The sequence below is a fragment of the Rhinoraja longicauda genome, chromosome 2 (assembly GCF_053455715.1).
Source record: "Rhinoraja longicauda isolate Sanriku21f chromosome 2, sRhiLon1.1, whole genome shotgun sequence".
NCBI classification, from domain to species: domain Eukaryota; kingdom Metazoa; phylum Chordata; class Chondrichthyes; order Rajiformes; family Arhynchobatidae; genus Rhinoraja; species Rhinoraja longicauda.
In genome coordinates, this window is record NC_135954.1 from 100,806,362 (window position 1) to 100,830,314 (window position 23,953).

The 23,953-nt window shown below is 45.3% G+C and overlaps 1 protein-coding gene across 2 annotated transcripts in view; it reads right to left on the minus strand.

Moving 5' to 3' along the window:
- Positions 1–23,953, minus strand: part of adarb2 (adenosine deaminase RNA specific B2 (inactive)) — a 634,387-nt gene that overhangs the window by 87,757 nt on the left and 522,677 nt on the right. For both annotated transcript variants that reach the window (XM_078425174.1, XM_078425183.1), the window contains exon 5: positions 14,931–15,099. In XM_078425174.1, the coding sequence (XP_078281300.1) occupies positions 14,931–15,099 (169 nt within the window). The remainder of the gene's footprint in view (positions 1–14,930; positions 15,100–23,953) is intronic.

Consider the following 23,953-nt stretch of genomic DNA (forward strand, 5'->3'; position numbering starts at 1 on the left):
TGGCTGAAGCTGGTACAATAACGTTTCAAAGACATTTGGATAGGCAGGAAAAAGCCTTTGTTGATTGTCAGCAAGAAAATGTTAAGCTTGCCTTTTTATGCCACTTGCAGTGGGATAAATACTAACTTCACAGGTAGCAGCAATGATCAAGCATACTGTGGTCTTTTTGATAGTGTCAGCTTTGCTGCATCCGTACTCCCTCAGCTGGATCTTATATATTCATCATCTATCAAAATGGATCCTTGTCGTAAAGCCACAAATTCATAGAGTAATACAGCATGCAAACAGACCCTTTGGCCCAACTCATCCATGCTGACAAACGTGCCCCTCTCCCATCAGGCAAGAGGTACAGAAGTGTGATAACACACACCTCCAGATTCAGGGACAGTTTCTTCCCAGCTGTTATCAGGCAACTGAACCATCCTATCAACAATTAGAGAGAGGCCCTGAGCTACCATCTACCTCATTAAAGACCCTCGGACTATCTTCAATCGGAGTTTATCTTGCACTAAACATTATTCCCTTTATCCTGCATCTGTACACTGTGGATGGCTCGATTGTAATCATGTACAGTCTTTCCACTGACTGGTTAGCACGCAACAAAGCTTTTCTCTGCACCTTGGTGCACGTGACAATAAATCGAACTAAACTAAACTGATCTGATGAAAGGTCTCGACCCAAAACATCACCCATTCCTTCTCTCCAGAGATGCTGCCTGTCCTGCTGAGTTACTCCAGCATTTTGTATCTAAACTAAACTTAAAACATGTCCAATTTGCTAACCTGGACGTTCTGGTTCTGTGACAAGGGTCCGCTTTGGAAGATGATGAATATATTAAGATGTGGGAGCATGTGCTGTGTGGGAGCACAGCATTAACAAAGCTGACAATATCTAAAACACTACGATGTGCTTGATCATTGTTACCGTTTGTGAAGTCAGTGTCCATCCCAATGCACGTAACATGAAAAAGAAGCCTTAACATTTTCTTGCTGACAATCAACAAAGGCTTTTTCTGCAGGATAGCAAAGCCTTGTCCATTGTAATGGTAATTATAAAAACAGGAAGTACTAAATGGCCCTCAGTGATAACACATGCTTCAACCTCCCAGGTTTGACATTGGGTCCAATAACTTCAGACAATAATCATGTTATTTCCATTTAGTTTTCCCAATGTCCCATTTAATTTGTGCTTTTTTTTCCCTCCAGGATTCTGGTGTTTATCATCCATTCCTATTGTCTGATTTCAGAACCCTAGTTGCTGCCTTAAGTTCTTCAGACTGAATGTCTGAAGAAGGGTTCCAACCCGAAACGACACCTATCCACGTTCTCCAGGGATGCTGCCTGACCTGCTGAGTTACTCCAGCACTTTGGTGTCTTTTTTGGAAACTAGCTTCTGTAGTTCTCCGTTTCCACCTCTGGCTTTATCAGTTTAGTATAAAATCTACTGTGTCACCATAACCTCTCCTTCGACCTTGCTCTGCATCCTTTTTTTGTTATTTCATCACGACTGTCTTCCATACTATCGTAGAATCTCCCTTTTATTCTCTCCTCCTCTCATGACTTTCTTTGCATCTTAAAACCTTTCTTTATTTCTATTTTTCTTTTAACTTGCTCGTTCAAATACCTGCTTTTAAATGTTACTTTCCCTGTCTCCACCACCTCCTCTGGCAGCTCAGATTTTTTTAGAGATACAGCGCAGAAACAGGCCCTTCGGCCCACCGAGTCCGCGCCGCCCAGCGATCCCCGCACATTAACACTATCCTACACACACTAGGGACAATTTTTACATTTACCCAGTCAATTAACCTACATACCTGTACGTCTTTGGAGTGTGGGAGGAAACCGAAGATCTCGGAGAAAACCCACGCAAGTCACGGGGAAAACGTACAAACTCCGTACAGACGGCGCCCGTAGTCAGGATCGAACCTGCATCTCCGGCGCTGCATTCGCTGTAAGGCAGCAACTCTACCGCCGCGCCACCGTGTCGCTCATTTTAGATACTAACTCCACTTTGTGTGAAAAAATGGTTGGTGAATGGTACTTCATTGCACTGAGGTGCTGCCTCTACCAAAGCATGACTACAATGTAAACTCTCTATAATTTGCGCTAATGATTTGAACTAAATTGTCCTTACGGAAATTTAGTTTAGAGATACAGCGCAGAAACAGGCCCTTCGGCCCACCAAGTCCTCGCTGACCAGTGGACCCCAGTACATTATTATCAACCTACACATTAGGGACAATTTTACAATTTTACCGAAGCCAATTAACCCACAAGCCTGTACATTTTTGGAATCTGGGAGGAAACCAGAGGAAACTGGAGAAAACCGATGCAATCACAGGGAGAACGTACAAACGCCATGTCGGGAGCCCCGACCACCCCGACGTGGCAAGTTCAACAGCCTGACCGCGGGAGAAGATGGCAGGGGAAGAGAAAAGACATTCTGGCCTTCCATCACAGTGAGGAGGGGACTGGAGGAGACTCACTGTGATGGATGTTTCTTTTTGTTTTGTGTTGGTTTGTGATTGTGTGTGTTATTGCTTTATTTTTATTGCTTCTTACTGTTGGACTGTGGGTAATGGAATTTCGTCCAAAAGACATGTTTTTTGGATGACAATAAAGGTTATTCTGATTCTGATTCTGATTCTGACAGCGCCCACAGTCAGGATCGAACTGGGGTCTCATATCATATCATATCATATATCTACAGCCGGAAACAGGCCTTTTCGGCCCTCCAAGTCCGTGCCGCCCAGTGATCCCCGTACATCAACACTATCCTACACCCACTAGGGACAATTTTTACATTTACCCAGCCAATTAACCTACATACCTGTACGTCTTTGGAGTGTGGGAGGAAACCGAAGATCTCGGAGAAAACCCACGCAGGTCACGGGGAGAACGTACAAACTCCTTACAGTGCAGCACCCGTAGTCAGGATCGAACCTGTGTCTCCGGCGCTGCATTCGCTGTAAAGCAGCAACTCTACCGCTGCGCTACCGTGCAACCCCATGTGTGTCGCTTTTCTGGACATGGCCCACTGATTCTGAGATGGAGCTCAAGTTTGGATGCAGAGTCAGGCTGATGGACTTGGATCTGATGAAACCCAACTTTACGTGTTGGGTTTGGGTCAGGTTGGGTTGCGTGTACATTCTGAATAACCGTGTAGGATCTGGTCAGGTCCATCCACTCAAGCCCAGCTGTCTTGGCCTTGCTCAGCACTTTATCCAGATCAGGATATCTCTGGCATGTGACATAAGAAGGAAAGACAAGGAGGAGCAGGAATAAGCAACCAGGCACTTCCAACCAACCCTGCCATTCAATATGATCTGCCCCAGGTCTCAATCTCTTTTCTGTGCCAGTTCCACAGCCCCTAACTCCCTGATATTTCAAAAACTCATCTGCTTCTTTGTGTAGCTCTGGTGATCTAGCCTCCACAATCGTCTGGGGTAGAAAATTAAAGGGTTTTCCCCACCCTCTGTGTGAAAAACAGTTCACACAATATGTAGCTATGTCTCCTCATTCTCACTAGTGGTAACATTTCAATATCTATCCAGTCATGCCACCTTAGAATTAAATATGTTTCAATAAAATCACTTCTTATTCAACTAAACTCCAATGAATACACAGCTGTCTTTTGTGATTCGAATATCATTTCATCCCAGGAATTAGTCCAGTGAACTTCTTCTGGACTGCCTCGAAATAGCATATTTGCAGGTTTAATATTTACTGTGTGGCTGAGTCTGGAGAAAGATTTAAATAGCTTAGACCTCCCCTCTGCCCTTGCCCCCCTCCTCTGTCCGAGTCATTTAAAACAGTTCTACAGTTCACCACATTGTATCCCCCTTGAGATCACTCCTTCCCTATCCAACAATGGGCCTACCAGGGCACCACCCTGCCTGGCATCATTTGTTGATTGATACTGGTCTTTGTGTAAGAAGGAACTGCAGATGCTGGTTTAAACTGAAGATAGACACAGAAAGCTGGAGTAACTCAGCGGGACAGGCAGCATCTCTGGAGAGAAGGAATGGGTGACCTTTCGTGTCGAGACCCTTCTTCAGGTCTTTTCTTGCCTCCAGCTCTTGAACCCCCCCCCCACCCCCCCACCCCCGCCCCCTCCACCTTGGAACACCCATGGACTGTCGCTGAGAGCTGCAAGCACAGCGCAATGCAACGTAACTGCACTGTTAGTTACCACGTGATAGAAAATGGTTACATGCAACTGTGTCCCTTCAGTTGAGCGGTGGACTTTCCAGCTTGCATGCTGTGCTCTAAATCAGTGGAGTGCCTGCAGGGAAAATCAGTGACTTGGCAGCGGGGGGGGGGGGGGGGGGGGGGGGGGGGGGGGGGGGGGGGGGGGCCTTATTTGAACAACAGATTGCCACGACATAATACATCTGTCCACCCCACCCCCAGCTCTGCAAACAAAGCTGCTGCAAATATATTGCATCTTCAAAGCCGGGTTTGATAACGGGGATGCTGTTGACATGTGGAAAAGGTGTGAGGTGAAGTTCAGCACAAATGCCATTATCATTTGAACGTGTCTCTGCAGGTTGTCAGCTCAAATCTCTGGAACTGTCAGGCTTTTATTAACTATTGAGCTGGGAAGGTAGAATTAGGACGGCAGAATTTTCTGATCTGATCAAAAAGATTTTTTAATGCCAATCGCTCCGCAGCAGTGGAGGCATGTAGTGGAAGAAATGCATTTACAGTATATAGCGCCTTTTACAATCTCAGGGTGTCCCAAAGCATTGTATGGCCAATGATTTGGCTGTCCTAAGCTATCCAACTTCTCCTAAAAACTCAGGCCATCCAGTCCTGGTAAACATCCTCTGAAGAAGGGTCTCGACCCGAAACGTCACCCATTCCTTCTCTTCCGAGATGCTGCCTGACCTGCTGAGTTACTCCAGCATTTTGTGAATAAATACCTTCGATTTGTACCAGCATCTGCAGTTATCTTCTTAAACATCCTCGTAGATCTTTTCTTTTTTTTTATACCATTATTCGCCACATAGAAACACAGGAACATAGAAAGTCGGTGCAGGAGTAGGCCATTCGGCCCTTCGAGTCAGCACCGCCATTCAATATGATCATGGCTGATCATCCAGAATCAGTACCGTTAAACCAGCATCTGCAGTTCCTACTTGACACCATTCAGATAATAATCTGCCTTCCATGTTCTTGCCACCAAAGTGGATAACCTCACATTTATCCACATTATACTGCATCTGCCATGCATCTGCCCACATACCCAACCTATCCAAGTCATCTTGCAGCCTCATAGCATCCTCCTGGCAGCTCACACTGCCACCCAGCTTTGTGTCATCCGCTCATGTTCTTTCATCGCTTATGAAGATTTTTAAAGTCATGAGGGACATAGATAAAGTGGACAGGTCACATTCTCAGAAATCTTTTTTGCACTTTTTCCAGTTTAGTGACATTCTTCCTAATGCAGGGTGACCAGAACTGTATCCAGTGCCCCAATAGTGGCTCCACCAACTTCTTGTACAGCAGTTACAAGACATCCCAAATCCTATACTCAATACCCTGACTAATGAAGGCACGTTATCAGGTACCTTCATCACCACTAGGGTTGCCAACTGTCCCGTATCAGCTGGGACATCCTGTATTTTGGGCTAAATCTGTTTGTCCCATACGGGACCGCCCTTGTCCCGTATTAGGCCCGTGGTCCGCTGTAGGCCCGGACGCTGTAGGCCAGTGGTCAGCAGCCTATGGCATGCGGGCCTAATCCGGACCGCTGCCTGTTTTTGTACGGCCCGTGAGTTAATAATGATTTTTGTAGTTTTAAAAGGTTGAAAAAAAATCAAAAGAAGAATATTATTGGAACACAGCCGTGCGTGAGGTGGGGGTGGAGCTGCCAGCGATCCGGCCACTCACGGGGGAAGCGGTCGCCCAAAGGGTTACGATACACCGCCGACATTCACTGTAACCCTCCCACCCCCGGCTACCTCCAACACGCGGACTGAAGTCCGGGCAAACGCGGATGGGATGGGCATTGCCTCTGATCACTCAGCCTCAGAGTTGGGAGGGAATGACGGCTCACAATAGCAAGGAATAAAATGTTTTTAATTTTACTTTCATGAGATCAGAGCTGTGCCTTCACTTGTCTAGCTGTTCAATATTGTTTTGCAGAACACAGAATGTAGAAACAAGGGACTACCAATGCTGGTTTCCAAAAAAAGACACAAAGTGCTGGATTAGCACAGCGGGTCAGGCAGCATCTGTGGAGACCATGAATAGGTAACGTTTTGGGTCAGGAACAACACATTTGCAGTGACACTATAGCTGTGCTAAAAGAATACAATATACGTCAACATTACCAGACTATTTGAGAACCAGATTAACTAATGCTCATTTAAATAGTGTATTGCTTTGAACCAGTCAGCGGAAAGACAATACATGATTACAATCGAGCCGTGCACAGTGCCCAGATACATGATAAGGGGAATAACAGGAATAACATTTAGTGCATGATATAGTCAGTAAAGTCTGATTAAAGATAGTCCAAGGATCTCCAATGAGGTAGATAGTAGTTCGGGACTGCTCTCTAATTGTTGTAGGATGGTTCAGTTACCTGATAACAGCTGTCCCTGAGTCTGGAGGTGTGCGTTTTCACACTTCTATACCTTTTGCCCGTTGGGAGAGGGGAGAAGAGGGAGTGGCCTGGGTGCGACTCGTCCTTGATTATGCTGCTGGTCTTGCCGAGGCAGCGTGAAGTGTAGATGGAGGTTGGTTTGTGTGTGTGATGGTCTGGGCTGCGTCCTCAATTCTCTGCAATTTCTTGCGGTCTTGGATGGAGCTGTTCCTAAACAATGCTGTGATGCATCCCGATAAAATGCATCCCGCGGCACATCTGTAGAAGTTGGTGAGAGTTGTTGGGGACGTTCCAAACTTCCTAAGCCTTCCCAGGAAATAAAGGCCCTTTGGCCCAGATTCCTCTAAACCTTCCCTATCCATGTATCTGCCCGAATGTCTTTTAAATTGTCCGGGGTGAGACTTGTCCTTGATTATGCTGGTGGCCTTGTCGAGGCAGCGTGAAATGTAGATGGAGTCAATAGAAGGGAAATAACTGCAGATGCTGGTTCAAATCGAAGGTGGACATCTCCCACTGTCTTCCTGTCTCCTACTACATCCTATCTTTGTCCCGCCCCCTCCCATGACATCAGTCTCAACCAGAAACGTCACCCATTCCTTTTCTCCTTAGATGCTGCCTGACCCGCTGAGTTAATCCAGCATTTTGTGTCTACCTTCAATAGAAGTTGGTTTGCGTGAACGTATTTCTGTTTATAAATTGGCCCCACTGTATCGGCGTTTGTGGATTGAATCACCTGGCCATATAGAAACATAGAAACATAGAAACATAGAAAATAGGTGCAGGAGTAGGCCATTTGGCCCTTCGAGCCTGCACCGCCATTCAATATGATCATGGCTGATCATCCAACTCAGTATCCCGTACCTGCCTTCTCTCCATACCCTCTGATCCCTTTAGCCACAAGGGCCACATCTAACTCCCTCTTAAATATAGCCAATGAACTGGCCTCAACTACCTTCTGTGGCAGAGAATTCCACAGATTCACCACTCTGTGTGAAAAAAACCTTTCACATCTCGGTCCTAAAAGACTTCCCCTTATCCTTAAACTGTGACCCCTCATATCAACTAGATGAGGCTGCAAACCTGAGAGACTAGTTGGAAAGGGTAAAGCATTGGCCTTTACCTTTAGCAGCAGATGTTCTAAGTTGGTCCCTATATTTACTTCCTTTCACTCCCTCTAAGTTAGTATTGCCTCTAGCCCTTTTCAATCTGTTCATTTATTGACAGCACTAAAATTACTTCCAAATCTTTTTATGCTCACTAGTGATCTAACCATGAAATATGCCTTAATTGGCTGCATAGAAATAGTAATAGAATTGTAAATCATTTATTCCCCAACTATTTGCTTATTGCAGAAAAAGGCGATTTCTTTCACCTACTGTGGAACACGCGATTAAGGGGCAATTTATTCTAAAAAAGCTTTTGCCATCGACAGACCAGTTAAGGAGGGAATTCGGTATTTACAGACTGTTCAATACTTTGATTCCATGCATTAATCTCAGTTTACTGAAAATAAATGTCCCTATTTGCTCCAATTTGACGTTTGCAAGTCTTCAAGGATGCCTGCCACAGTAAATATTTGCCCCAGAAATTGTTGATGTGCAAACGAGTATGTCTCTGATTGTGAAATTAAATGCACATTTCTGAGAAAGCGGAAGCTGGAAAATTGCTGTTCTGAGCCTCGGAGAGGTTGCCACGGCAACCTGCTTATCCACAGAATGTCTCGCGTCGCTCACTCTGATGCGGAAAGAAAAAAGTCATTTGATGCTGCCTGTGATTTCCAGTGCATCCCCTCACCTTCCCAATAGAGGTCAGCTGAACCCACGCACCAATTTCCATCCTACATGAGCGGGCCTGGAAAAACCAAAGTGCAGGCTCGTGCACTGTTAGCTAGAAGGTGTTAAGAGGCCACCCTGCGCTTAATTGTATCAGAGAAAAATGCAGGAGTATGGCAGCATTTGAGCAAAATGGTTTCACTTCCACGCATTTTCACTATCTCCTCATCAAGACTCCCGTCGTTAGTTTAGTTCGGTTTAGTACACAGCATGGAAACGGGCTCTTTGGCCCACCTGGTTCGCGCCGGCCATCCATCACCCGTTCACACTAGTTCTATGTTATCCCACTTTCTCGTCCGCCCCCGACGCACCAGGGGCAGTTTCCAGAGGCCAATTCATCTGCAAACCCGCACGTCTTTGGGATGTGCGAGGAAACTGGAGCAAACCCACGCAGTCACAGGAAGAACGTGCAAACTCCACACAGACAGCATCCGAGGTCAGGATCAAATCTGGGTCTCTGACACGGTGAGGAAGCGGCTGTACCAGCTGTGCCACTGTTGGAACAAATCTTTCTTACACTCACTCTTATTCAATCCTATCTATCCTTTAACCATTATTGTGCTGAATCTCCTTTCCTCTATGTCTGAATTATTCCATCGCACGTTTACTGATTTGTAGGCATAGCTTGTCCTGACCTCTGGTGCTGTCTGTGTGGAGGTTGCAACAGGAACAGAGTCACATCTTCCCATCTTCACCCATTTCCACTTTCTGCAGAGACCGTTCCCTCCGCAACTCCCTGGTCAACTCGTCCCTTCCCACCCAAACCACCCCTTCCCCCGGTACTTTCCCTTGCAACCGCAGGAGATGCAACACCTGTCCCTATACCTCCCCCCTCGACTCCATCCAAGGACCCCAACAGTGTTTTCAGTGAGACAGAAGTTCACTTGCACCTCCTCCAAACTCATCCACTGTATCCGCTGTTCCAGGTATGGACTCCTATATATCGGCGAGACCAATCGCAGGCGCGGCGATCGTTTCACTGAACACCTCCGCTCAGTCCGCCTAAACCTACCTGATCTCTCGGTTGCTCAACACTTTAACTCCCCTTCCTATTCCCACACTGACCTTTCTGCGTGGGCCTCCTCCATTGTCAGAGTGAGGCCCAGCGCAAATTGGAAGAACAGCACATCATAATTTGCTTGGGCAGCTTACACCCCAGCGGTATGAATATTGATTTCTCTAACTTAAAGTAACCTTTGCTTTCCCTCTCTCTCCATCCCTCCCCTTTCCTAATTCTCCAACCAGTCTGACTGTCCCCCTGATTACACTTTATCTCTGTTTGCTTGTTGTCACCTTCCCCTTCTACATTTTCCTTTAATGCATCTCTTTTGATGTCTCATTTTCATACCTTACCCTTCCTTATCTCTGTGTCTCCCTCTCCCTTGACTCTCAGTCTGAAGAAGGGTGTCAACCTGAACCATCACCCATTCCTTCTATCCACAGATGCTGCCTGTCTCGCTGAGTTACTCCAGCATCTGCAATTCCTTGTGCCTCCACTGTTCCGTCTCTTTGCTGAACCCCTCAGTACTACCATGATAGACTTCATCACTCTCTTTTAACATGAAAGTTTCAACAATCTCTGACTCATTTCTCCTTTTAGCAAGTTTTTTCCATAGTGCACTAACTGATTTTTAAAAAAGAAATAGACCATAAATTCTCTGGCCTAGTTTGTCCTAGTTTAGTTTAGCTTAGTTTAGGCGCAAAATGCTGGAGTAACTCAGCGGGACAGACAGCATCTCTGGATAAAAGGAATGGCTGACGTTTCGGGTTGAGACCCTTCTTCAGACCCGACATGCCACCCATTCCTTCTTTCTAGAGATGATGCCTGTCCTGCTGACTCACTCCAGCATTTCTGTGTCTATCTTCGGTGTAAACCAGCATCTGCAGTTCCTTCCTACACATTTATTTTAGTTTAGTTTAGTTCAGAGATACTGCGTGAAAACAGGTCCTTCGGACCATCGACCACACCGACAAACGACATAGAACAATATCTCTATGGGACAATTTACAGAAGCCAATTAAATGAAATGTGGGAGGAAACCGGATCACCCGGATAAAACCTACAAGGTCACGGGGAGAACGTACAAACTCCATACAGACAGCACCCCACAGTCAGGATCCAACCTGGCTGGCACTGATCTCTGGCACTGTAAGGCATGGAGATGGGAAGATGTGACTCTGTTCCTATTGCAACTGGGGGTGAGGGGGAGCAAGAGTGGAGTGGTGGGATATCGAGGAGACCCTAGTGAGAGACTCATCTACCTCTATCTCAGATGCCCTGGGATGAAACATGTCATCTTGGGCGCAGATGCGACGTAGACGGAGGAATCGGGATTAGGGGATAGAGTCTTTGCAGAGGGCGGGGTGGGAAGAAATGTAGTCTAGAGAGCCTTGTGAGTCAGTAGGTTTAGAATAGATGTCAATCGATAGTCTATCCCAGGTGCTGTATTGTCCTCTGATCTATCACTTTTCGTGGAAGTGGTAACATCATCATATGCTGCAGCCACTACTGATGTTGACAGGAATGAATTTAAAGTTGGAGAAGTCTGACCTTTTTGTTGGTTCATTCAAACTTAAAGTAAGCACAAGCTTTGCAGCATGTCAGGAAGAGTACGCAATTGAACGGATCCCAGCTGTGATTTGTACTTATTTTCAATGACAGGTGCACATTGATTTACAAATCAGTCCCTTTGCTGACGGTTTGCATTGATAAGAATATCTCGGCACCTGGGTGCTAGTTGCTGCTTTTTGTCTGAGCAAGTGGCCCAGTCACTTGCTTGTGACACAGGACCCAAATTGGGCCACTTACAATAAAGCGTGTTGGGCCACATTATCCAATGCTGAGCTGTATAATCACCTTCCTCGATTTCACCTCCCTTGATCTACCCAACCCCCTCATTATTCCCCCTTTAATTTGCCCACTCACTCATCCCTTCCCCTAATTTCCTCCCTCCTGTGCAATATGCCCTTCTGCCTCCAAACTTCATCCTGGGTCCCTTGGTTCATCCACATTCCTCAGAGCTTCAACGTGTGTGGGAAGGAACTGCAGATGCTAGTTTTACACCTAAGATAGACACAAAAGGCTGGAGTAACTCAGCAGGACAGGCAGCATTTCTGGAGAGAAGGAATGGGCGACGTTTTGGGTCGAGACCCTTCTTCAGACTGGTCAAGGATAAGAGGAACGAGAGATATAGATAGTGATGTGGCGAGATAAAGACCAATGAATGAAAGATAAGCAAAAAAGAAACAATGATAAAGGAAACAGGCCATTGTAAGCTGTTTGTTCGGTGAAAATGAGAAGCTAGTGTGACTTGGGTGGGGGAGGGATAGAGAGAGAGGGCATGCCGGGGCTACCTGAAGTGAGAGAAGTCAATTTTCATACCGAGGAAGAGTCTCAACCCGAAACGTCACCTATTCCTTCTCTCCAGAGATGCTGCCTGATCCGCTGAGTTACTCCAGCTTTTTGTGCCTTCCCTCAGAGGTTCACTAAGTACTGTGTCTGTCCTACTCCTAATGGACATCTCAAAGGGCATTGTCTCGTTAAATTCATCTAACAACACCCTGCCATTGCTTTTCGTAGGATATATATCCTGCTGGGGTCTCATACAAAACTTTCTCACTGTCCACAACACTTCCAATGTTGTTTTCAAACATACTAATCGTACCTCCTCCATTCACATCCAAGTTGTTAATGTAGATCACAACCAAGAGGGGTCCCTGGGATACACCCTGGGCAAAATCAATGTTTAAACTCATGTGTTACAAAGCAGATAAATAACCTTTTGTAGACTTCATATATTTAGGTCTGAATCATCAAATAAACAGGCACCTCTTTACATTGATATTAGACTTGCATGTAATGAGACAAGTGGCATATTTAAAACATAGAGTATGGCACAAAGTTTTGGAATGTGACCCGTATGAGAATAAAGTGGATGTGGTCTGGAAATTTCAGCATCTAATTCTTCCTTTAGAGGATTTCCATGTAGTCTAATTCAATCAGTCTATTTTACTGGCAACCTCTGGATTACACATCATTCAGGCATTGAAATAGAAATTGCGATACCTTGGCATTAGATACAGTATACACGGAGGCAAGACAACATGGATACTTAAAATAAAGAGAGTAGATGTGTATTTCAATAAATTACAGTCTGACAGGCACCAGCGTAGTGGACTGATTCAGTGGGACTACAAAGAAATACTTTAAATCAGAATTAATTATACCATACAAAATTCCAAAGTCAACCTTTGTATCCTATCTCTAGTACTGTTGCCATGCAGGCAGTGCCTAAAGGAATCTATATTTGTATTTATATTTTGTATGTAAATGGTCGGGTATATGTATATATATGATTGGCCTAATGTATGTATATATATCAGATGTAGTTAATATAGACATTATTGTGTAAATAGGTATATTCATATGATTGTAGGGGTGAGTGAGAATATATGTAGTTATATATGTATTTTAGGTATTAGTTATTATAGATAATACTTGATAAATATTGATTAGGGAATGGGGGTAGGATTAAATAAGTTCACACTTCTTCCTACTCCTTTTCGCACATGTAAAGACGTTAAGTAATGGATGAAATTCTTTGTATTTTTTTCTGTTTTTTTGTTGTTGTTTATTTTGTTTTTTAATTGATGTCTTTTAACATGTACGAAATAAAATAAAATGAAATGAAATGAAATCTACAGTATTTGAGTTTCATGTCTTGCTGCTTTTAGATTGCTTGGTTTGAGGGCTCTTCCAACACAAAATGTATGCAGCCTAAAATATGCAGCTTCAGGATACTTCCTTACTGGTATGTTGTAAACCTAAATGCAAACCTTCTCTCTTAAATAAGTGATAGATACAAAATACTGGAGTAACTCAGCGGGACAGGCAGCATCTCTGGAGAGAAGGAATGGGTGACGTTTCGGGTTGAGAACCTACTGCAGACTGATTCTCTTAAATCAATTGTCATTTGGGTAGAGCATCGTGGTACTAGTGGTACTTCAGTATGCTAGTACTCCCTTATTTAATAAAGTCACAATGCAGGGGCATGGTGCAGGGTGTAAGACACGTGTACCACCCTCACATCAACCCATCAGAATCCTATTCTGGTTTTATAAAAGGGTATGCTTCGAGCTAGATTTTTGCTTCTGTTCAGATTATTCTTAATCTGATGTGAAATTTATAAACTGAGGTTGAAAGGCTTTGTGACCACGTGAGAGCTGTTTGCAGTGACTATCTTTTTGGGGGTGAAGGAGAGGGAGAGAGTGGTGAGATGAAGGTTTAGTTTAGTTTAGTTTAGTTTAGAGATACAGTGTGGAAACAGGCCCTTCGGCCCATCGAGTCCGCAGCAACCAGCGATCCCCGCACCCTAACCCTATCCAACACACACTTGGAACAATTTACACTTATACCAAGCAAATTAACCATAAGTCAAGGGTTCGCAACCTGGGTTAAATTTACCCTCAGGGGGTAAACTTTGCCTACCCAGGGGGTAAATCTGAACAAAATAATAATGTTAAAAGCAGTATTTCAAAATGTCCCCTTTTTCGGTTGCTTTACCTATGATAGAAGTGTAAACTGAAATTACTGAACAAAACAAGGTGGGGGTAAATTTACTTTCGAAAAGTTGCCAGGGGTAAACGAGACGAAAATGATTGGGAACCCCTGCTGTAAGTCTTTGGAGTGTGGGAGGAAACCGAAGACCTTGGAGAAAATCCACACAGGTCACGGGGAGAAAGTACAAACTCCGTGCAGACAGCACCTGTAGTCGGGATCGAACCTGGGTCCTCAGCGCTGCAACTCTACCGCTGCGCCACCATGCGCCTCTGTTGCTGGGTAGGTTTAGGGTTTTGGGGAAATACCCAGATCTCAACCACAGGTCATATGGAGTGAAATAGCAAATACATCTTCAAAATACTTATTTACTGGTTTGCGGCATCCACGCCAATTGAATATAAGGTTGCTCGATGTATGTTGTCAATTTAGCACAGAAAGCAAAATCATACTTTGCATTTGAAGTGCATCATATTACTTTACTAGTTCCTCAACATTGCTTTAAGTTTACATTAAAAAACTATCCAAAATTGTGATTCGATGGGATCAATTAACTTTGAATGTGCTTCATCCACATGACAGACGGCCTTGTGTGTAGAAAAAAACTGCAGATGCTGGTCTAAATGGAAGGTGAACACAAAATGCTGGAGTAACTCAGCGGGTCAGGCAGCATCTCGGGAGAGAAGGAATGGGTGACGTTTCGGGTTGAGGGTCTCGACCCGAAACGTCACCCATTCCTTCTCTCCCGAGATGCTGCCTGACCCGCTGAGTTACTCCAGCATTTTGTGTCCACCTTCGATAGATGGCCTTGTTTGTGAATGCAGATTACAAATGTGGAGCCTTTAAGAAGCTGGGGCTTCATTTCGAAGTTAATGGTAGAGTGAAGGGTTAAGATGAAGAATGAGGAGAATTATTTTTTCTTTGTTTACCTTAAATGTAGGTCCAGCTGAGAGTAAAGGAAACGAACTAACGATCTCCGTACAATAATTTCAGCATGGCAATCATTTAGCGCTAGTCCCTGGTTACTAATGTATTCTCCGTTTATACATTTTGTCCCTGTTGATAGTGCAACAACCTGGGCATCCTTCATGTTTAGACCTGTAAGAGGAAACAGCAGAAGAAAATTGTTTTTTAAAAGCAAGTTGAGGTTGTCCTTAAGCTCAAGCGAGCCACTTAGCAAAAGTTTACAGTTAATTAACTTATCTCTTTTAGTTTTCGGAGCAGCACACTGGTGCAGCAAGTAGCAGCAAAATCGGGATGAGATGGGATGAATAAGGACCATCAACACCAGAATTCTCAGAATTCAGGATTCCCAACACTGGAAAACATGGTGGCACAGCGGTAGAATTGCTACCTTACAGCGTCAGAGACCCGGGTTCGATCCCGACTACAGGTGCTGTCTGCACGGGGGTTGTGTGTTCGCCTTGTGACCTGCGTGGGTTTTCACCAAGATCTCAGAGATTTCCTCCCGCACTCCAAAGACGTACAGGTTTGTAAGTTAATTGGGTTGGTATAAATGTAAATTGTTCCCAGTGTGTAAGAGAGTGTTAGTGTACGAGGATCACTGGTCGGCGCGCTCTTCGGTGGGCTGAAAGGCCTGTTTCCGCGCTGTATCTCTAAACTAAACTAAACTAAAATGGTCTCATCCTCACCTCGGGTGCTGTTTGTGTGGAGTTTACACGTTCTACCTGTGATAGCATGGATTTCCTCCGGGTGCTCCAGTTTCCTCCCACATCCCAAAGACATGTGGGTTTGTGGGTTAATTGGCCTCTGTAAACTGCCCCCGAGTGTGTGGGGGGTGGATACAATAGTGGGATGACATAGAATTGGTGTGAACAGGTGACCGATGGTCGGAGTGGACTCTGTGGGCCGAAGGGCATGTTTCCAAGATGTATCTCTAAACTTAACTAAATTAAACATGAGGGATGGCGTGTTCATGTTCGCCACATGATAGAGCTAAAGGCATAGGTGAAGGCATTCTGAACAAAATACTAAACCTTCCTCAATGCATTAAGGGTCTCACAACAGGGTTGCTTTGGAAGTCGTTCTCCTGTGCATCTCAGCTTCTAATCACAAAGTAGTTACACAAAGGGGAAAATCATTCTGACTTCATTCATTCAGAAATACCTATAGTCCAGCATGGGGACAATCCAAATGTTATGAAATGATTTCCCTGCTTTGCTCCATACACAAGCCCATTCCATTTATTAACCAACTAATGAGTGAAGAACTCATCTATAAGTACGTAAATTCCCTGTGCATGTGTTTAGAGTCATAAAGTCACAGAATAGTGCAGCACAGAAGCGGGTCTTTCAGTACAACTTGTCCCTGACAACTAATATCCCCGTCTAAACGAATGCCATTTTCCCATGTTTGATCTAAATAATTCTTATCCATGTATCTATTCAAATGTTGTTCTTGGATATATCTGATCACGCCCCAGAGATTTATCTATCGTTATACTTCTGCTGCTGCACGTTGAGGGGGCAGGGTCTGGTGGAGATACCCCTCAAACAAGCTAAGGGATAGGGGGCCACATGAGTGGCAAGGGTGCCTGGTATAATGACGTTTTTGTGAACACTGCCAAATATAACGCTGATTAATGTAGGTATAGCTGCTGAGAATGTCAGAAGAATGTTTGCACTGTTCATGTTTTGTACATATAATTTTTATTATTCTGAATAAAGTTTATTTTTTTGGATTAACGAAAAAATGATGATGTCCAGCTGTCATGTGTGTTATCCCCAAGATATCTCCAGTAATTTCCTCAAGTTCCTTTGTTTAGTTTAGAGATACAGCATGGAAACAGACTCTTCGGCCCACCGAATGAACGTCGACCAGCGATCACTAGTTCTATCCTACTACACACTGGGGACAATTTACAGAAGCCAATCAACCTACAAGCTGAACGTCTCTGGAATGCAGGAGGAAACCGGAGCACCCAGAGAAAACCCATGCAGTCACAGGGAGAACATACATAACATACACACAGCACCCATGGTCAGGATCGAACCTGGGTCTCTGGTGAAGTAAAGCAGCAACTCTACTGCTGCGCCACTGTGCCACCCCAATTTCATTCTAAGTTGCAATGTTTTTTAGTATTTGCTCTTCAAAGCTTCTGCTTCCAATCCTTCACTTTGCCCTTGTTTTAAACTGCAAAAATAAGGTCATTAAGTAGGGTGAGTTGAAACCTGTGGTGGTCACATCGACAGAGTAGCCTACCACTGGAAGTTAATTTGTTCAATACAATTTCAGCAATCTTTACTCCTTTGAAATGCTTTCAAAAAAGATTCGGAGAGTTTAATGGGTGGTTTTGTATTTCAATTTTTACATGGGAAATTTTGGAACCATTTTAATATCATCGAATGCATGCATTATGTGAATGTATCCAACTTCTGAATTCAGAACAGTGATCACAACTCATAAGTTCATAAGTTATAGAAGCAGAATTAACCATTCAGCCCATCAGGTTTCCTCCACAATTCAATCATGGCTGGTCTATTTTTCCCTCTCAACCCCATTCTCCTGTCTTCTCCCATAACCCTTGACACCGGGCTAATCAAGAATCTGTCAATCTCCGCCTTACAAATATCCATTGATGGCCTCCACAGCCTTCTTGTGGCAATGAATTCCTCAGATTCATCACCCTCTGACTAAAGAAATTCCTCCTCATCCCTTTCCTACAGGAACGTCCTTTTTGGCAGGTAAATTTGCAGTTATAAATTCTCTTTTGTGGAGAACCTTTTGACCTTTTGTTGGAGATAGTTCCAGAGGTTTTTGACTTTCTAAATACCTCCGTAGTTGTTAATGCTTTAACCCTGGTGCTGGTCTGATCAGACAGCTGCATATGCGACTGCTGCAATTCTCTATGCACCCGTCAGGTAAGGTCTTTGCCTATGTCAGCCGCATTACTGAGGCAGCGTGAAGTGTAGACAGAGCCAATGGTGGGGAGTGTGATGGACAACTCTCTGAAACCTCTTGTGGTCTTGAACAGAGCTGTTCCCAAAAGAAAGTTGGAGGGCATTCGCTATAAGCAGAGGCTGGCCAAACTTGGATTCTTGTCTCGGGAGTGGCAGAGGGTGCAGGGAGACCTGGTAGACGTTTATGAAGTTGTGAGAAGCATAGAAAGGGTAGACAGTCCGAACCTAGTTTCCCATTGTTCTAATCTAGATTGTTCTAATCTAGTGTGATTTATTTTAATTTGATTTCCGTCTGATAGCTTCCAAGTCAATGGTATGTGCGTAGGAAGTCATCCATTCCTTCCAGACATGCTGCCTGAGTTATTCCAGCATTTTGTGTCTATCAATGGTATGTGCATTGAATTCTCCAATTTTAGGAAGCCTCCAACTAACCTCCCTCCCCCAAAACCACACCACCCCCATTCCCTCTACACACCCTCCTTTCTTCCCCCTCTGTGCCCCACCTGGACACCCACTGACTTCTCCCTTTCTTCCTCCTCCCCTCCTACTACTTTCCTCTTTCTGGCTTCACAATTCACAACTCTTCAATCCGGTCTCACACATTCTGGTATTTATCTCTGGCCTTTGTTACAACCATTTGCCTCTCAACCCTCCCCCCCCACCTCTATCTACCTGCTACCTGGCTCGCTTTGTCCTGCCTCTCCCCTCTTCCAGCTATCTTCTCCCCCTCCCACAATCAATCTGAAGTAGGGTGTCGACCCAAAACGTTGCCTGTTCATGTTCTCCAGAGATACTGCCTGACCCGCTGAGTTGCTCCAGTACCTTATGTCCTTTTTTTTGTGATATTTTAGTACTTAGTTGGCTTGTTCTGTTGGCGGACATCACAGAATTCGCGGTATATTATTCTGCTTTTTCACATACTGTTACTTCCTTTTTCAGCTGGAAGTATATGGTGGTCTGTACTGAGTTTTAAAAGATTTTCATTGCTATTCCCATCCTTCCTCATGCTGATTATTCTGCCCGTTATACTCTGCTGACAAAGGGAAGCTGAGTTTCAGTTGAGGATTCAGCCCTGTAGATGGCATCCACACCTCTTGTTGCACCATTTACAGCAACCAGGACACCGAGCTTCCACTTACTCTCTCACTCCGAGAGTTCGGCTCAGCGCGAGCTGGGCAAGGTTTTATGCACAAACCAAGCAGTGGAGGTGATGAGTGCACATTGAGTTTTCAGTCTTCACATCATCTAACCAGTGATTCATCTGAGTTCACAGGGCGGCACAGTGGCGCAGCGCCAGAGACCCGGGTTCGATCCTGACTAAGGGTGCTGTCAGTATGGAGTTTGTACGTTCTCCCTGTGACTGCTTGGGTTTTCACCGGGTGCTCCGGTATTCTCCCACACTCCAAAGACGTACAGGTATGTCAGTTAATTGGCTTTGGCAAAACTGTAAATTGTCCCTCGTGTGTTGGATAGTGCTAGTTAGTGTATGGGGATCACTGGTCGGCACAAACTCGGTTTAGTTAAGCGGCAGAGGCACGGAAACAGCCCCTTCGTCCCACCGAGTCCACGCTGACCATCGATCACCCGTTCACACTAGTTCTGTGTCATCCCCACTTTCTCATGCATTCCCTTCACACGAGGGGCACTTTACGGAGGCCAATTACCTACAAACCTGCACGTCCTTGGGACCTGAGAGGAAACCGGAGCACCCCGAGGAAATCCACACGGTTACAGGGAGAACGTGCAAACTCTGCACAGACAATCCCCAAGGTCAGGATCGAACCCCGGTCCCCGGCGCTTTGAGGCGGCATCTCTACTGCTGCGCCACCGTGATGCCCACAGCGCTGGTTAGAGGAGGTGGGAGTGGGTTTTATTCCAGTCGGCGGAGGGAAGAATAACGGCAACTGGGCTTCACTGAACTGGGACGCGGTGCTGCCGAATTCATAGACGTGTGAAACTCTGGATTCTGCAGTGCTGCAACCTAGTTCAGTGGACAAGATGCACTGGGGCACGTTGGTGTGGCCACCCCCTAAATCCACAACCTAGTTCAGTGGACAAGATGCACTGGGGCACGTTGGTGTGGCCACCCCTAAATCCACAACCTAGTTCAGTGGACAAGATGCACTGGGGCACGTTGGTGTGGCCACCCCTAAATCTACAACCTAGTTCAGTGGACAAGATGCACTGGGGCACGTTGGTGTGGCCACCCCCTAAATCCACAACCTCTACCAGCAGGAAGGTCAAGCTGAGATCATCTGGTATGTCTTCTGGGTCCACCTCCAGAGTCTCATTCAGGTTGTAAAGCACTCTGACGTCGAACCTATGTTCCGTCTTTGTCATTAGTTCTGAAATGCTGGAATTCAATTCAACAGCAGATGCCAGAAGCAAAGCAAATAGCAGAGAGCTGGACGAATTCAGCGGGATAGGAGGGAATCAATTAAATTGAAAGATACAGCTTGGAAGCAGACCCCCCGGCCCACCCGAGTCTGCACCGACTATCGATCACACTAGTTCTAAGTTATCCCAGTTTCTCATTCCACTTCACACACGCAAGGGTCAATTTAAAGAGACAATTAACCTGCAAACCTGCACGTCTTTGGAATGTGGAAGGAAAGCAGAGTACCCGGAGGTCACAGGGAGAACGTGCAAACTCCACACAGACATCGCCCGAGGTCAGGACCGAACCAGAGTCCCTGGCGCTGTGAGGCAGCAGCACTGCCAGCTGCACCACTGTGCCGCCCGATGGACAAGTTGGCTGGTCCAAGACTTTGGGTGATGTTTCAGGTCGGGTCTTTTCTTTAGCACTTTGTTTTTCACTCCGGAAATTCAATGTTGCGGAAGCCCCTTCACCACAAGAACAGCAGCAGAAGGTTTAACTTTAGACTTTAAAGATACAACGCGGAAACAAGCGCTTTGGCCCACCAAGTCCGCGCTGACCAACAATCACTTCATACAGTAACACCATCCTACACACGGGGGACAATTTACAATTTTACTGAAGCCAATTAATCTACAAACCTGTACGCCTTCGGAGTGTGGGAGGAAACCGGAGCACCCGGGGAAAACCCACGCGGACATGGGGGGAATGTCCAAACTACATACAGACAGCACCCACAGTCAGGATCGACTCTGGGTCTCTGGCGCCAGAAGGCAGCAACTCTACCACTGCTCCACTGTGCCGCCCCCCGTTTAAGATTTGTTTTTGAAAGTGGGCTTTGGCAGTAACATCCATGTCCCGCACACTGTGAACAAATAAAAAGGAGCCTCTTCAGCTGGACTTGCCCCAGCTCTTTCAAAGAGTTTTCTGACTAATTCTCCTCATCAGTTTGATTGGGTGTTTCAGAAGTCCATAGCAATCCTTGTCATTATTTTCCAAGTTACTATGATTTGAGTATTCTGGGAACTTTACAAGTAGGTCCACAATAATTACTCCGTAACGTAAGGGGAGGCAAAGTGGTACAGCGGTAGAGTTGTTGCCTTACAGCGCCAGAGATCCGGGTTCAATCCTGACTATGGGTCCTCTCTGTACAGAGTTTGTATGTTCCCCCCAAGACCATATATGGGTTTTGCCTGGGTGCTTTGAGTTCCTCCCATATTCAAAAGATGTACAGGTTTGCAGGTTAATTGACTTTGGTAAAATTGTAAATTGTCTCGGATAGTGTTGGTGTATGGGATGATTGTTGGTCGGCATGGACTTGGTGGGCCGAAGGGCTCTATCTCTAAAGAATAAAGTCAAAGAGTAGGCCCTATTGAGAAGGACAACGTGCCCATGGTAACACTGCCCATTGCAGGGTCCACTCACCCAGTACAGATGTGGAAATGTTTTGTTTCTTTAACATCACTGGCCCCAAACTCCCTTCCCAACAACATTAAGGGAATACCTGCACTACAAGAACTACTATGGTTCAAGATGGCAGCTCACCATCTCATCTGCAAGGTAAAGCAGAGATGGGCACTAAATTACGTTCACCTTCCAAAAGAAAATGAATGAAAACAATCTTATATTTCAGAAGTATCTGTCCACAAACACAAACTCCTGAGTATCACTGGGAAAACCGCTGACAAACTATCATCACACTCTGTCTTTCTCCCCCTTTTCTTGCCCTTGCCCCAGCTGGATGCACACCCATTTCTCCCTTTCCCCTTCCTCCTGTCCCCTTCCGCCTATATTCCTTCCTCTAGCTTCACATTTCCCACCGCGTCTCCCCTTATCTCCTTATCTCATCACCTTTTGTCTTTTCATCGCTGGCTTCTGTCCAATCATCTACCAGTCAAAAAGCCCTCAGCTCTGTACACCTGTCATTTGCTAGGCTTTGCCCCGCCCCGCCCCACCTTTATTCCAGCTTTCTGCCTTCCCCCCCCCTCCCACACCTACTACAATCAGTCCGGAATGGTCCTGACCCAAACATTGCCTATCCATGTGCTCCAGAGTTGCTGCTTTACCTGCTGAGGTACTCCGTCCCTTTGTCTCTTTTTTTTGTAAACCAGCATCTACAGAACCTTGGTACGTCATTCTGCCTTCTGCCCCTGATCTAATTTTGCATTCACATCGTCGCTGCCACTTTTAATCTCACGGAATTTCATGGGAATCGTGGATTAGATGGTAATCCGAAGATAGACACAAAAAGCTGGAGTAACTCAGCGGTACAGGCAGCATCTCTGGAGAGAAGGAATGGGTGACGTTTCAGGTCGAGGCCCTTCTCCACCCGAAAAGTCGCCCATTTCTTCTCTCCAGAGATGCTGCCTGTCCCGCTGAGTTACTCAAGCTTTTTGTGTCTATCTTCGGTATTAAACCTACATCTGCAGTTCCTTCCTACATCATTTAGATAGTGATCCGTGGTTTGATCCATGCTCCAAATGGTTCCATCAATGCACACTGGTACCAGTGCAATGCAATTGAGGTAAAAAGATTGCTGTATTTTTAACAAAAGGAGAAGGGTAAGTCTGAGGAAGGGTCCCCTCCCAAAATGTCACCTCTCCATATACTCCAGAGATGCTGCCTGCCCCACTGAGTTATTCCGGCGCTGTCTTTTTTTAAAGTCTAAATTTTAGCCTGCTGGTAGCTTTATTAATGTTGAGCCAGCATTTGTCAGCCGACCACAGTCTAACAGAATATAAAATGGTGCCTGCCACAAACATCAAGCATGAGCCAAGATAATCCCTATATATAGCCAAGATAAGCACAATGCCTACCACTAGCTCCAAGGACTACTTACACTTAGACAGATCCACAGAGGTAAAGCTAAAATTTCCACTAGTAGGAGAGTTTAGGACTAGCCTCAGAATAAAAGGACGTTGTTTTTGGAAGGAGACGAGAGTTTCTGAGAAATGTCAGTGGGTGGTGAATCTGTGGAATTCTTTGCCACAGAAGGCTGTAGAGGCCAGGTCAGTGGATATTTTTAAGGCAGAGATAGATAGATTCTTGATTAGTACGGGTGTCAGAGGTTATGGGGAGAAGGCAGAATGGGTTAGGGGGACAGATGGATCAGCCAACATTGAATGGCGAAGTAGACTTGATGGGCCGAATTCTTGTCCTATCACTTATGACATTATCACCTTAAGGGTTTTTCACATAATCAGAAAGTAGGGCTCTGTGAATTATGATGAATGAATCGCGGTGTGCAAATGACAGAAGCTCATAGCAGTGGAAGTGAAATTAATTTGGCCTGCCTCAAATTAAGTGACTGGAGTTAAGATGCATAATTAAGTTGTAACTGCATGCTTGGCAATTGGAAAGTTTAAGGTTAGTCATATCAAACTGTTCTACCTGTGAGAGTTAGCCTGGCATTAATGCTTCGGGGATCCGCACTTGTTTTTTTTGCGAATTGTCAAAATAATTCTCTCCCCGTTTCTCTTTTCAGAAAAAAACAAATGAGATTGTCGTGGCGAGAAAAAAGGACAGTTCCTTTGTCCTGCCTGCTTTGCCGAGAATCTGCCTATTCACATTCCAAAAGACTGTGATTGTCACTTCCAACAAAGGGACCGTGGTGGATGGCGACAGATTCATACGGAACTAAATGGCAGCGCAGGGG